Source organism: Hyperoodon ampullatus (genome assembly GCF_949752795.1).
Source record: "Hyperoodon ampullatus genome assembly, chromosome: 1".
NCBI classification, from domain to species: Eukaryota; Metazoa; Chordata; class Mammalia; order Artiodactyla; family Ziphiidae; genus Hyperoodon; species Hyperoodon ampullatus.
In genome coordinates, this window is record NC_136914.1 from 120006251 (window position 1) to 120022085 (window position 15835).

The window sequence follows — 15835 nt, forward strand, 5'->3', positions numbered from 1 at the left end:
ATGGGGAGCTTTTGATGCTACATTAGGTGTGGGAGTAACTACTCTGGAGTGCCATTCTCCATCAGCAGAACTGGCCATCCAGCCTAGGGGTTCTCAAAGTATGGTCCAGGGACCCTGAGCAGCCCTAAGGTGGCGACGGATTAAATGCAGAAGCAGATGTGAATGTTCATCTGTCTTCCTTTATGTCATCAAAGTGAGCTTCAAAAGAGAAAAGCAATGCCACTCTCCTCACTAAATTTGTTTTCGAAAATAAGGGTTTCCCCCTACATTAACATGTAACGGATCTACTGTTACTTTTATATTAAATATCTTTAGATTTATCATTTTAAATTTCTAATATGGTAAATATCAAGAGCTAGAACCCACATCAACAAAAGCTCTTTGGGGTTCTGATAACAAACATCTGAGAACTGGTAACCAAGGCACTCTATGAAGAAGATAAAAGCTCAAGTTCTGGGATTAGAGGCCCTGGATTCAATTCTCTGACAAGTGGAGTGACCCTGATCAAGTCAATTGACCCCTGGCTTCAGTGTCTTCATCTGTAAAATGGGGATACTTAAAGTACCTACCTCAAAAGGTCGCTGTGAGGAATAAATGAGAATAAAGTTTGGACAATACCCAGCATCTAGTAAGCATTAAATAAATGTCAGCTATTGTTTCTGTTACTACTATTATTTACTTAAAGATAAAGCAATACTTGAAGAAGATGAATCTTTAAAAATAACTAAATTCATACTGATTCAGAGTCAGTTGTACAAATTTGTTTCAGGCTCCAACATAAAACCAGCATAGTTGGCCCAGCCTCACCAGGAACCTTTCTTCTGCCCCCTAAAATTCCTTCATTCCACCTTTTGGGAGCCCTTCAAGTACCACAGAGGGTTTGGAGAGAGTCACACTGAAATTGGGAGTTAAAATCATCAGCCTGACATTGTAAATCTGGTCATTATTTTGTAACTCTGGTGAATCAGAAGAAGAAAGTGCCCTAAATTTGCTCATTAAACAAACAGTGATTATAAAAACTAGGCTCTGATCATAAATGAGAAATAATTTATGCCAAACCAATGTCCAAGTATTGTATTTTCTATTTCTGCCCTGATAGCCTATGATAGATACAGTCATAAAGCAAATTATCCCAAGCTTATATGTTTTTCTTTGTAGATGTCTGTCTTACAGCAGATCAGAGCACTTTCCTCCTCAGAACTGTCAATGGCTCGCTTTTGCTGTGAGACAGTCCACACCTCTCAGCAGGGCATTCAAGGCCATGTTGTCTGGCCACTTGTTAAACGCCTGTCTCCTTCCCAACAAAAGCCCGTCTTCCTTTCTTTCTAGCCACACCTGAGTCCTAACTGTTCCCTAAAAAATCCACCTACTTTCATGTGGAATTTACCCAATTGCCTAGGAAGGGATAAAAAAATATTAAACAGATTTTCCCTGCAGTATCAGAAGTCAAGACTTTCAGGCTCGAGGAGGTTATATCACTTGCCCAAGGTCACACAGCTTGAAGAGGAAGACACCAATATTCAAACCCAGGTCTGATTTCAAAGCCAAGGCTCCTTCCGGTGTTGCACTATTCTGGAAAAGTTCAACCCTCACAGGCTAGTGTGGGAAAGCAGGAATTACAGACGGCCTTCTGAGACGATGGCGATTTCCCCTCTCCTCTTTCCATTCCCATACTTTAATACACTTGACAGTGACTACAAAATGATCAGAGACGTACAGTGAAAAGTGAGCATAATCCAGCACTAAATTACTGCTCCTCCTTTCAACTATAAAAAATGAAAAGGGGACTATTTATTTTTTAATATGCAAGCATAAAAATGGTAGGGGAAGATGTGGTGACCTGTTCTGAGTGCTCTTCTTCCAAGAATACATCTTTAGCCAACTCTGTTTCACAAGCTGATTAGCTCTCTGTCACCACTGGGCTCTCTGGACTGATCTCCCTGGACCCTCGGAATAGGAAGAGGCTGTGGTATGAAGCTGCACAGACAGGAGAAGGGAGAAGACGCATTTCTCTTAACTGATAATAGCATAATTAATAGCTCCCCCAGATCACTCTTATGAGCTTTTTAAGCACCTTATCTGGAGATCACGTTGGCTATAATTTTCTCAAATAGTTCCTTTATTAACACTGCACTAATGAGAGAAGCTAAAAGAGAATTTAGATTCCTTTTGTAGTTTGTTCTAGCAGAAGCTCTAAATTGCATTTCATAATAAATATAGCTATGTCTATTTATAGACTGTAGATGTCCTTGTAGATAATTATATAGATAATAATTACTCCCAGAGGGCTTAAAAAAATCGGGATAAAAAGATGCTTAATCACTGAAATAAAAAGTACACAAATAAGCAGCTACCAAAGTCTCTGGCTCAGTTTGTCATGGAACGTTTATTTTCTGCTTTAAAAAAAAAAAAAAGGTAGAACACAGTAAGCAACATTAGTAAGAAAGGAACCATAAATCATGCCATGCAATTTTCTTTCAGTCCTGAACTACACCAGAATAAACAAAACACTTAAGACTAAATTCTAATAATTCAAACCCCCTCAGCAATTAACATACTGTACCATTTTCTTTTCACTCCGTCCTGGTAACTTCCTTGAAAACCACTTCCATTGCTACCGCCCTCAGTCAAGTCAGTGTCTTCTCTAGCCTAGAGAACCTCCGCAGCCTTCACTCAGGCCAATTACTAGTCCATTCTCCAGAGCGGCCAGGGTAATCTTGGAGACAGACATCAACCTCCTCCCCTTCGCTCTCCACCCCTCACCATGCTTTCTTTTCTTGACAGCACTTCCTGATATTTGCAGGACTGCCATCTAGCTTCCCTATCAGACTAAGCCCTGTGCTGGTGGGGACACTGTTTGCCATCTGCTTTGCCACTTGTACCCGGGGGCCCAGAAATGCCTGGTACAGGGTGGGCCCTCAAAATCTGTTGAATAAATGAGTTCCAGCTCATGATGATTTTTCTCTGCTCTGAGTGCATATAAAACTGGCCCTTTTCACAGTAACTCAAGGTTGCTCTGCCTTGCTCTCTAGTTGTGGTATACGGATTTAGCAAAGCGTTTTCTATTTACTTTGCATCTGGGAGTGACAGGGCCTAGCATATTTAAACAACATAAATGATGCTTAAAACTTGCTAATGTGGCTCAACTTTCAATCTTTTGCTATCTGTTAGAGAAGGGACAAAGTTGTTTGCACCATCACAAGATCAGCTTTTATTTCAACATAAACATTGTCTCAGACTATAAGACAGAAAAAAAAAGACCAAGAGAAAAGAAAACATATTGAGAGCCATATCTTACTTTGATAACTTTTAAAATTTGCTTTAAACAATAATTTCTACTAGCTCGGGTCCAAGTAGTCGTATACTGGCTCTTTGTTACATGAATAGACTAAAGAATAAAACTAAAATTCAATATTGATTTTTAAAACCTTGTTTACATTATCATTAACTCACTACCACCATTAGCAAATAACCAATGAAGTCAAACAAAATACACTGTAATAGAGTCTCTGCTGTAGTCAAACAGTCTGAACAAGAAGTTATGGCTTCAGGTCTTCCCTGGTGGCACAGTGGTTAATAATCCACCTGCCAATGCAGGGGACACGGGTTCGAGCCCTGGTGTGAGAAGATCCCACATGCCGCAGAGCATCTAAGCCTGTGTGCCACAACTACTGAGCCTGCGCTCTAGAGCCCGCGAGCCACAACTATTGAGCTCGCTGTGCCACAACTACTGAAGCCCGCACGCCTAGAGCCTGTGCTCCACAACAAGAGAAGCCACTGCAATGAGAAGCCCGCGCACTGCAACGAAGAGTGGCCCCCGCGCGCTGTAACTAGAGAAAGCCCGCGTGCAGCAACGAAGACCCAACGCAGCCAAAACTAAATTAATTAATTAATTAATTAAAAAAATTAAAAGTTATGGCTTCATATATAAGAGGGTCCCAAAGTATCTGCATTTATTCACTGAATAAATAACACCAGAGCCAAGATAAGGCAATGTGCTAGATGCTGTGATCTGCACCTTTTAGGCCCCATTCAAAATGCTATGTTGCAGAAATTAAAAAACTATAAAAGTGGTCATATCGTAACAAACATTTGGCTAGGTGAGTGACCTAGCCAATTAAGTCTTTTTAAAAAGTACGATACTTCAAGTGCAAAGGCAACCCTGCCTGACAATTACAGAAATTAAAATGCTCCAGGAAGTTTGGCAACTTATTCTGAGGGTGAAAAGTCTTTCGAAAACTAAGTTGCAGCATATAATCACCTTCAGATTACATAATATCTCCCAGAGACACAGTAGTCTACTTGTTCCACCCTACAAGTTTTTCTGGTGTCAATAAAAACTATTTAACCACGTTATTATTCCAGGGTCATATTATTTCTTTTCACTATTTAACTGTATTAGTCCTTTTAAAGTTTTTCATTTATACGTTGGAACATGGGTTAATCTAGACTCCTACGCTTTTACAAACACTAGCAAACTTGCTCTTCTTTGTGAAAAGGTCACATGGATCTCAAGCATTACTATGAAACAGCCTAAGCATAATGCAAAAGTAATAGTTACAGACCATTTAATTTTTCCATCTAAGGACGAGTCCAACCCAAATAGTTTGCCTGTGTTGGTGATTTTTTTTGTTTTTTGTTTTGGCTGAGCCCCAGGTCATGTGCGATCTTAGTTCCTGGACCAGGACCAGGGATTGAACCCGTGCCCCCTGCAGTGGAAGCTTGGAGTCTTAACCACTACACCACCAGAGAAGTCCCTGTGTTGGTGATTCGATGTCCTGAAACAGAGTAGGTTTGTAAAAGGCCAGGTTCCATGTCTATGACAGAACTGTGGCAACTGCGAAGAACCAGAGCAAGCAGGATGCTCCTGCTGTCCTTAAAATACCCGGTTCTGCAGGAAGCTTCCGGCAGACAAAGGCTTACAGGACTTCACTGGGGAGAGAGGCTTATGGGATCCATGGACAGGACACGCAGAATGTGAAGTGATCTGCAATACTGAAGAACAAACTTTAAGCAGCTAATGCTATTATATCTTTTATACGATGAAATTTAATAGGATTTGTGTTTAGTTCATTTGTCAGTTCCTTACTGACATCTGGAAAGTGCACCCTGATTTATAAACAAAGTGAATGATATAGGCCAGGTCTTCAGGACTTCAAGTACCTGCACAAGGACAATGAACTTGCTCTGAAATCCACCCCAAAGTGCATGATGGCACAAATGGTGTTTCTGGGTCTGGAGACTATTCACGAACACTCAAGCCACCGAACCAATAATGAAAACCTACTTCATGGGCAGAGACATCTGAATGAAAACTCTTTGGAAACGTCAAAGGACACAAAGCCATATTTAAAGTGGGAAAGGAGAGACCTCAACACAGTGCTTGTAAAGCTGAAGGAAAGGGCAGTTTGATGTAGGCCACTAGGCAAGACGGGGGGCCATGGGTTCCCGAGGACGGCCTCGGTTTGCAAAGTTCTATCCAAATGAACCACTTATTGTACCCAAAGGCCAAACAGCACCGTCAGGTTTCCAGAAAGCCCCGATATTTTACAACTGTGTCTTCGGCAAGCAAGTCTGATCTGCCTTTCTAAAAAAGGCACCTGAAAGAAACCCGGCAAGGTAAGTGTATCACCTGCCCCAAAGCAAGTAACCAGGGTCCAGATGGCCCTCTGAGCCCCGGAAGGCCGGCGCAGGAGGGGCTGCCGGCGTCGGGAGGCCGACCCCCGCCTCCTTCCCCCGGGCACCTGGCCCCGCGGAGCCCGCCCAGCGTCCGCACCGAGGTGGGCTGCGCGGGGCGCGGTTGCGTCCTCCCCTCCCCTCCCCTCCCCCCCCCCCCCCCCACTTACTGTTGCTGGACTTGAGGTCCCGGTGCAGGATGGGCACGACGGCCTCCTCGTGCAGGTAGAGCATGCCCCGAGCGATCTGCACCGCCCAGTTGACCAGCACGTGCGGGGGGATGCGGCGCGCGCGGCGCGGCCCGGGCGCGCGGGGGTCCGGGGCGGCGTTGGCGGCGGCCAGCGCGCGGTTGAGCGCTCCGCCGCGGGCGAACTCGAGCACCAGGCAGAGGTGCGGCTGCCGCAGGCACACGCCGCGCAGCTCGATGATATTGGGGTGCCGCAGCATGGCGAAGAGCCGGGCCTCGCGCCGCACGCTCTCGGCCGCCGCCGCCGCGTCCTGGTCCGGGTCCCGGCGCGCCGCCTTCACCGCCACCTCCTGGCCCTGCCAGGTGGCGCGGTACACCTGCCCGAAGCCGCCGGCGCCGATGAGCTCCTGGAGCTCCAGCCTCTCGAAGTCGACGTGCACCGGCGAGCCGGGCCGCGGCGGCGGCGGCCGGGCGGGCGGCGGCGCGGGGCGGGCGGCCGGGGGGCACGGCGCCACGTAGTTGGCGGGGAAGATGCCGAGGCGCCGCTGCACCTGGCCGGCCCACCAGCCCTCGTCGCCCGACACGGCAGCGTCCTGGGACAGCACCTCCACCAGCTGGCCGCGTCGCAGGCTCAGCTCGTCCTCGCCGCGAGCCTCGTAGTCGTACAGCGCGGCCCACAGCCCCGCTCCCGCCGAGGCCGAGGCCGAGCCGCCGGAGGAGGCGGACGACGACGACGCGGAGCCGGCGGGGGCGCCCGGCGCCGGCGACTCCGGCCTGTCAGCCGCGACCTCGGCGCCCGGCAAGGCCATGGGGGGCGACGGCGAGGGCGAGGGCCGAGCGCGGGGCGGCGGGCTCAGCCCCGGGGGCGGCCGGGGGCGCGCATCGTCCGGCAGGGTCACCGCCTGCGCCCGTGAAGGCAGGGAGGAGGAGTCGGGGCTCGGGGACGGCGGGTGTTCACGGGCTCACTACCCGGAGGCCACGGCTTCAGCCCCCGTTCCTCCTCGGATGCCTCTGCTGCTGCAGCGGTCCCAGCGGCCGCCGGGGCTGTCGCTCCATGGTGGCGCGCTGGGCCTGCGAACGGCCTGCTGCACGCTCGGCCTAGCCGCCGCCTGAGCCCGCCCCCAGGGTCCGCCCCGACCCCGCCCCCTGAGCCAGACACCGTCTGCGCCCGCCCCCTCCGAGCCAGCTCCGCCTCGACCCTCCCCCTGGGCCCGCCCCGCCCCCTGGGCCGGACACTGCCTGCGCCCGCCCCCTCTGGGCCCGCCCCGCCTCTCCCCTCCCCCAGGGGCCACCCCGCCTCCAGGGACAGCCCACCTCACCTGGGCCCACTCCGCCCCCAGGGCCCGCCCACCGCACCCGGCCCGCCCCGCCCCCAGGGCCCCAGGCCGCCCTTGAGGCTCGCGCTCCGCGGCTTTGGGTGTTCCGCGCCCTTGTGTCCCGGGAGGCGGAGTCAACCCAGGGCTGCGAGAGGTTTCGGGGAAATTGAAATTAAGCCCAAGGTCAGGCTCGGAGACTACTATTCTCCACTCTTTGGAAGCCGGTGGCAGCGGGTGAAGAGGATCTGGTGTTTTAGGCGGGACAGAGAGTGGGCTGAGCGTCGCGGTGCGCCCCGGGACAGGTCCAGAACAGATGGAGAACGGCTGCGGACCGCTCACTGGGCGGCGTGCAGCCCAGGACTGAGGGGAGACGGAGCACCGGGCAGTGAGCCGCGGGTCGGCGGGGAGCTCATCCTTGGTGACAGATAATCCCGCGTTTGTCTTTACTGTCTGCTCAAAAGGGAAAGGACCTGTGAACCCATAGGTGCGGGTGTAGAAGGCATTGGCAACCACTGAGTGCTCGAGGCCCTGGCCTTACATATTCCCTAGGGAAGGCGAATAAAGCAACAGAGTCTGTTCACAGAAAGTTAAGTCCTCGCTGATGTGCTGACTCTTCGTTTACCGGGTGTACGTCAACATCCTCGGAAGCAGGGCCTCCACCCTTCTCCATTTGCTCTGGGTAGCGAACGATCGCCTTCTGACAGCGTCAGAAAGTGAAGCTTTTATGTTTGGAGGCTAGGACAGTTTCAGGTCTAGGGATAGGAAGGAACTTTGGGATTTTCTTGTATGAACATGTTTTCTTCTCTGTAATTTTTGCATTCATTAATTTAGAAAAACCTTCATCTTCGAGGGTTTACTGGTGATGAGGGCTGTGGAAGGGAGTACCATAATTAGTTCTCCTGAAACAGACTGCCATTGTGAGATGTAGCCAGCCTCTCTTCCTCTGCGGCCGAAAGCAGCAGTGCCCAGCCCAGTGTCACAGGGCCTTTCCCTCTCCACCTTGTTATCCCTCCATGCTACCCCTATTTACAGTTCCTGCTGCAATTGCGACCGACCACGATATCCACACACCCGTGGATCTCTTCTCTATATTGATGGAGATGTTGGACAAAACCCTCCAGGTGTGAATACATCTAATTTAATTAATATTTATTTAGCACTTACTCTAGCCTAGTCTCTAGATGTAAGAGACTAGGCTTAGGATTGGAGGTTACAAAGCCCCAGATCTGGAGAGTAAGAGAGAATAAGTAAGTGTCAGGACAAAAGAATAAGCCAAGTGTCCTGGGCTCAAGGCAAAGGAACAATCCATTATGCCTGGGTTCTCTGGGGGATGCTTTGCTAAGTGTCATTTGAGCTGTGTACGACTAGGATTAATAGAAAAAAGGAAGAAGGGCATTCCAGGCAGTGTGAGCAAAGGCATGTGGGTACAAATAAACAGTGGGCTCAGTGAACCTCTAGAGGTTGAGAGTTTCCTGTGGCAGGAGGTGAGGCTACAAAGGTAGAAGAGAGTGCAACTGTAAAAATCATAAAGAAATGAGAGTGTCCTGTAGGAGGCCAGTGTCTCCTGGAGTGTGGGTCCTTTACTACCAGAGAACAGAGACACTATTTTGCTTTTATAAAGATAGGACATATAATAACATTGAATTGCATGATAAGAAAGTCATTGCCTTTGCAGTTTTCTTTCAGTCTTTCAAATTATACCATTTATTGGCTGTGTGACCTTGAACAAGTTACTTCGCTGTGGCTCAGTTTTCTCATCTGTAAAATGGGAATTATATGAAATAGTACCTACCTCATAGGCTAGTTGGGAAGACTAAATAAATTAATAGATGGAAAGGCTTGCGAAGGTGCTTAGCACCTAGTAAGTTCTCAGTAAATATTAGCTCTTATTGTGGTATATATGTACAATGGGATATTAGCCATAAAAAAAGAATACAATAATACCATATGCAGCAACATGGATGGACCTAGGAATCATCATATTAAGTGAAGTAAGCCAGAGAGAGAAAGACAAATACCACATGATATCACTTGTAAGTGGAATCTTAAAAAAAAAAAGAGATACAAATGAATTAATATATAAAACAGAAATAGACACATAGGCATAGAAGACAAACTTGTGGTTGCCCGGGGTAGTGGTGGGGAGGAGGGATAGACTGGGAGCTTGGGATTGGCATATACACATTGCTATATGTGAAGTAGATAACCAGCAGGGACCTACTATGTAGCACAGAGAACTGTACTCAGTATTTTGTGATTGCCTGTAAGAGAGTCTGAAAGGGAATGTGTATATATATATATATATATATATATATATATATATATATATATATATGTATATGTAAACATATATATATATAGCTCACTTGGCTGCACACCTGAAACTAACACATCATTGTAAATCATACTTCAATTAAAAAAAAAAAGCTGCCAGGATGAGCTGGTCACCCTGTGTGTAATGATCTAACAGTATCACCACATTAGGGTGTCAGTGACAGGCCATTAAGGCAGTAAACTAGGCATTATTTATCAGGGTATCTTTGGTGCAGATGCTGTGCATTTAACTTTTTAAGCCCCCCTCAAATCATTTGGGGAATGAGGCTGGGAATGGATAATTACACTGAGAAAAAAATATTAGCTCTTATTATTAATACCCTTTCCAATGAAGAGAGCAAGCAGTTCCTCTGATCAGCCCCTTTAACAAACCTAGTTTCTAATTATTTTGTTTTTCAAGTATTTACATGTATGGTTGGCCACAGATAGCCCCAGGTTGCAAGTTTTGTTACCACATGAGTTTTGGGGCCACCTTACAAGATGAGTTTTGGTTTTCAGAGCTTTTTGGGTTTCAGAATTGTGGATAAGGGTTTGTGGGAAATGTTCAAGATAACCCCACCCAGGTTTCTAGCTTAAGTAATTAGGTGGATGGTAATGATGTTAAATGACCTAGGGAATAGTTTAGGGAGAAGGCTTTTTTTTTGGTCATGTTGTATTTGGGATGATTTGGGGACAACTAGTCATAGAGTAGGAATGTCAGAGAATCAGGAGATCAGAAAGGAGAGCATTTATGGTGGGAACGGAGTTTTGGAAGTAATTCTCTAAGCCAGTGTCAAACACTTGACATTAACTATTCCGGCCACATAGAGAGCAGGGGGACCCAGTGTGTGCTTCTGCATTAGAAGCCCTGTCCACAGCTGGCAGACATCCACCCTGGCAGACTCTTCCTGCCCATCAAGGACTCTCTGCTGCCTTCCAGGACCTCAAGCCTATCAAGTTCCAGAGGGATCCGTCCTCAGGGCCTTCTAAATTAGCTAAACTTGACCCCTTGCTTGGCTCACACACCTGATACAAAGAGGGGTACCAAATGGTTATCACTCTCCACACCACGATTCAGAGGCTCATCCAGTGGACCCCACCTTGAACCTCCAGCAGTGCGATCCCCTGGGACCTTTTCCCCATTTGGGACCTCTGAGCAGGAAACTCTCCTGGCAGGGAGTGTGTCTGTGCTTGATTATTCCTAAAATTCATCATTTGTTACTTTCACATCTGTTTTTTTAACCCTCTGAATCTTACAGCTGGGGAAGTAGCATAGGTGTCCTGTGCTACTCAGAGGTGTGCTGTAGCCACGCCCACTCTGTCTGGCCCTGCTCATTCCACCAGGAAGATAGTAACAAAAGAAGAACAGAGTATGAAGACAGAACAGGAGTGACAAATATATTTAAATAGAAGTTGATAAAAATAAGAACCAAGGGTGAAGACTTTAAAGAATCAGACAAAGAGGGTAACAGGTTGGTGTTAGTGAAAACAGAGGGAATGGCCATATGGATTTGCTCTCTTAAAAGAAAAAAGTTATGGGGACTTCCCTGGTGACGCAGTGGTTAAGAATCCGCCTGCTAATGTAGGGAACATGGGTTCGAGCCCTGGTCCGGGAAGATCCCACACGCTGTGGAGCAATTAAGCCTATGTGCCACAACTACTGAGCCTGCATGCCACAACTAATGAAGCCCACGTGCCTAGAGCCCATGCTCCGTGACAAGAGAAGCCACCGCAATGAGAAGCCTGCGCACCGCAACAAAGAGTAGCCCCCGCTCGCCGCAGCTAAAGAAAAAAGCCCATGTGCAGCAACGAAGACCCAACCCAGCCAAAAAAAATGCTGGTTCTAGGGCTTCCCTGGTGGCACAGTGGTTGGGAGTCCGCCTGCCGATGCAGGGGACACGGGTTCGTGCCCCGGCCTGGGAAGATCCCATATGCCGTGGAGCGGCCGGGCCCGTGAGCCATGGCTGCTGAGCCTGCACGTCCGGAGCCTGTGCTCCACAACGGGAGAGGCCACAACAGTGAGAGGCCCGCGTACCGCAAAAAAAAAAAAAAAAAAAAAAAAAAAAAATGCTGGTTCTAGAAGGAGAACCAACCCTTAAGAATCACCTTCTTGACATACAGATGGCCCACAGGCACGTGAAAAGATGTTCAACATCACTAATTTTTAGAGAAATACAAATCAAAACTATAATGAGGTATCACCTCACACTGGTCAGAATGACCATCATCAAAAAGTCTACAAATAATAAATGCTGGAGAAGGTGTGGAGAAAAGGAAGCCCTCCTACATTGCTGGTGAGAATGTAAATTGGTGGGGCCCTTATGGAGAACAGTGGCCTTAAAAGACTAAAAATAGAGCTACCATATGATCCAGGAATCCCAGTCCTGGGCATATATCTGGAAAAGACAAAAACTCTAATTGCAAAAGATACATGCACCCCAGTGTTCAGAGCAGCACTATTTACAACAGCCAAAACATGGAAGCAACCTAAATGTCCATTAACAGATGAATGGGTAAAGAAGGTGTGGTACCTATATACAATGGAATATTACTCAGCCATAAAAAGGAATGAAATAATGCCACTTGCAGCAGCATGGATGGACCTAGAGATTATCATACTAAGTGAAGTAAGTCAGACAGAGAAAGACAAATATCATATGATATCACTTACATGTGGAATCTTAAAAAAATGATACAAATGAACTTATTTACAAAACAGAAATAAACTCACAGAATTAGAAAACAAACTTATGGTTACCAAACAGAAAGGGGGGATAAATTAGGAGTATGGGATTAACAGATACATACTACTATATATAAAAGAGATAAACGACAAGGACCTACTATATAGTACAGGGAACTATATTCAATATCTTGTAATAACCTACAATGGAAAAGAATCTAAAAAAAGAATATATAATGTATATATATATTTATATATGTATATATAACTGAATCACTTTGCTGTACACATGAAACATTGTAAATCAACTGTTCTTCAATAAAAGATAAATAAATAAATAAAAAGAATCACCTCTTTGGGAATCTTACTGTAATTAATTACCACTGCCTCTATTATCTTAGCTCAGCAGTTCTCAAAGCATGGTCTGTGGGCCCCAAGAGATCCCTGAGACCATTTCAGGAGGTCTACAAGGTCAAAATTATTTTCATAATTACACTAAAATTATTTTCATAATTACACTAAAGTATTATTTGCTTTTTTCACTGTGTTGACATTTGCACTGATGGTGTGAAAGCAATGGTGTGAAATCAAGGTAGTGGTACTGAATTGCATGAATAATGATTGTATTCTTCAATGTTTCACACTTGCAGTTAAAAAAAAATGCTGTGTTCATTTTGAAATGTCCTTGACAAAGCAGTAAAAATTTTATTAAGGGACTTCCCTGCTGGCACAGTGGTTAAGAATCCGCCTGCCAATGCAGGGGACATAGGTTCAAGCCCTGGTTGGGGAAGAATCCCACATGTCTCAGAGCAACTAAGCCCGTGTGCCACAACTACTGAGCCTGCACTCTAGAGCCCACGGGCCACAACTACTGAAGCCTGAGCACCTAGAGCCCATGCTCTGCAGCAAGAGAAACCACCACAATGAGAAACCCACGCACCGCAACGAAGAGTAGCCCCTGCTCGCTGCACCTAGAGAAAGCCCGCGCGCAGCAATGAAGACCCAATGCAGCCAAAACTAAATAAATAAAAATAAAGTTTTTTAAAAAATCAGCTTTAGTTGTGCACAGGGAGACAATTTATAGTGAAAAAAATAAAGAGTAAGAAAGTGGAGATGGGGAAAATTAATCTAGAGCTGCCCTTGCCATCCAGGATCTTAGAGAGTCAAGATTAACAAATAGGAGGAAATAGCAATGTGAGAGGGACATACTGCTTGGAGTGTGTGGAACAGTAGAGCAGTTGAAAGGCAGTGGGGATCTGTGAGAAAGAGGGTGACATACAAGGTGACCAACTGTCCCAGGTTCCCGACACAGGCCACTCAAGACTAAAATCCCAGGATGGTCACCCTCACGGTGAGATGGTGTAACAGGAGAGAGAACTTTCAGGGTTGGTGGGGTAAACAAATGGATGGTAAAGACAGGATTGTAAGAGGATGAAGAAGAAAGCATAAGGAAGAAAGGACAAGGATTTTGGTGTTCACAGGCTATCGTCATGACTCAACGACAGGAAAGAATATTTTCTGGAGAAAAGCTGAGAAGGGAAGCCAGATTAGAAAGGACTTAAAAAATGAGCAGAGTGTCTGGACATGAGGAGAGATGAGAAACCCTGGAGGGGTGAGAGAGAGGGGTGAGGAAAAATATTTCCCTCAAGAACTATGTGTAAATTCTTTAAGACATGGAACAATCTTCCGGATAAAAAGATAGTTCTTAGAATTTTTAGTTACTTTTATCAGACCTTCATACTTCTAGGTGTAAAACAGTATATTAGGAAGATTAACAGTTCAATGGAATTGCTCAAACTTTTTAAGACAAAAAGCATTTTGATTGATGCCCTGGAACTTTGGAAATGCCAGCTGTCATGAATTATTTACCTTGGATTATATTTGGGAAATGGGGTGTGTGTGTGTGTGTGTGTGTGTGTGTGTGTGTGTGTGTGTGTGTGGTGTTTCACCAATGTGGTATAATTTGGTATAACAGCAAGAGTCTGCAGACAGTCCTGGGTTCCAATCTTGACTTTGTTATTACTTGTTACATGACTCTAAATGTTTTTCCACTGTCTCTGCAAAATGGTAGAACAACAACATCGGCCCTGTGGTGTTGTTCTGAAGATTCATTGAGCTAGTATATTAAAGCATAGCACTTAATTAGTGCTAATAAATGTTAGCTTGTATTATTTTAATATTCATTACTATGCATAGAGGAGCCATTAGAATGGAAAATTCAACAGAAAGCATATTTATCCTTTTTTTTTGGCTTCCATTTGGTATATTTTCCCATACAAGATCAATTTCGCCTGCCAGAAAAATTCTAAAATTTTCACAGGGTGTTCAGAATTAAAAGTTGGGATGGTAATTTTCAAGGGTCTTGGGCATATGACATCATAAAACATAATGCTTTTTTTTTTGGTTTTTCTTTGGAATACACGGGCCTTTCACTGTTGTGGCCTCTCCCGTTGCGGAGCACAGGCTCCAGATGCACAGGCTCAGCGGCCATGGCCCACGGGCCCAGCCTCTCCGCGGCATGTGGGATCCTCCTGGACCGGGGCACGAACCCGCGTTCCCTGCATCGGCAGGTGGACTCCCAACCACTGCGCCACCAGGGAAGCCCAACATAATGCTTTTTTAGTAAACCAAGTTATACATATTTGCAAGTAATTTTTATTATTATTTATTAACTTTTATTTATTTACTAACTTTATTTATTAACCAGTATTTTTGATATTCATTCATCATGGACCATGCCACAATAAAGCCAAGTAATAATAGAGATAGTTTGCAATAGTGATAGAACAGAATATATAGGAAAACTAGGTTCATCTTTCAACATCCTTTTTTTTTTTTTTTGAGTGTCAGGCAGTAATCTAGGTACTTGGGATATTAAGGTGAACAAAACAAAGAAAGCTCTCTTTTATCATGGAACTTATATTTTAAAGGCAGTAGGTGGGAAATAGAATAAATATGCAAATTACATTGCATATTAGAATTTGATAAATACTGTGTAAAAATAAAAAGGAAAGCAAGAAAAGATGCATCAGGAATGGGGGCGAAGGTGGAGTGAACTGGGACATTTTGTGGTGGTCAACAGTGCAGACAGGATGGCCTCGTTGAGGAGAGATTTGAGCAAAAACTTGAAGGAGAGAAAGGATTGGACAAGCAATTATCTGGAGAAAGATTAAGTGAGCAAATACCACAAAAGAATTCACAATGTACTTTGACTTTCCCGTTGTCAGGGGAAGGCCCAGCTCATTACCTCAATGTTGTAGCTGCGGAGTTATAAGTGAGTGTGGTGAGCAAAAGGCAGCATGGAGTACTTTTTGTTGTTGTTGTTTTGTTTTTTACTTAGACTACTTTATTTTTTATTGAAGTACGGTTGATTTACAATGTTGTATTAATTTCTGCTGTACAGCAAAGTGATTCAGTTATATATATTCTTTTTCATTATGGTTTATCACAGGATATTGCATATGGTTCCCTGTGCTATAATCCGGTTCTCTGGCTTCCTTTTCATGCATGAGTTTAAAGATGTGGGGTTAAATGAATAATAATAACAATGATGACAATGACGATGATGATTCACCGATTATAATAAGTTAACACTTATTGGCATGTTCTCTAAGTGTCGAAGCTTTGAATTCAGTCTGTGTGTCAGGTTGCTGTTTATTC

At 45.4% G+C, this 15835-nt stretch overlaps 1 protein-coding gene across 1 annotated transcript in view; it reads right to left on the minus strand.

Moving 5' to 3' along the window:
• The window catches only part of MAP3K21 (mitogen-activated protein kinase kinase kinase 21), a gene marked incomplete at its 5' end in the record, with an annotated part of 48433 nt that extends 41761 nt beyond the window's left edge, over window positions 1-6672 (minus strand). Inside the window, one exon of the mRNA XM_079724700.1 lies at window positions 5847-6672. Within this exon, the coding sequence (XP_079580826.1) occupies window positions 5847-6672 (826 nt within the window). The remainder of the gene's footprint in view (window positions 1-5846) is intronic.
• Between the last annotated feature and the right edge of the window lie 9163 nt (window positions 6673-15835).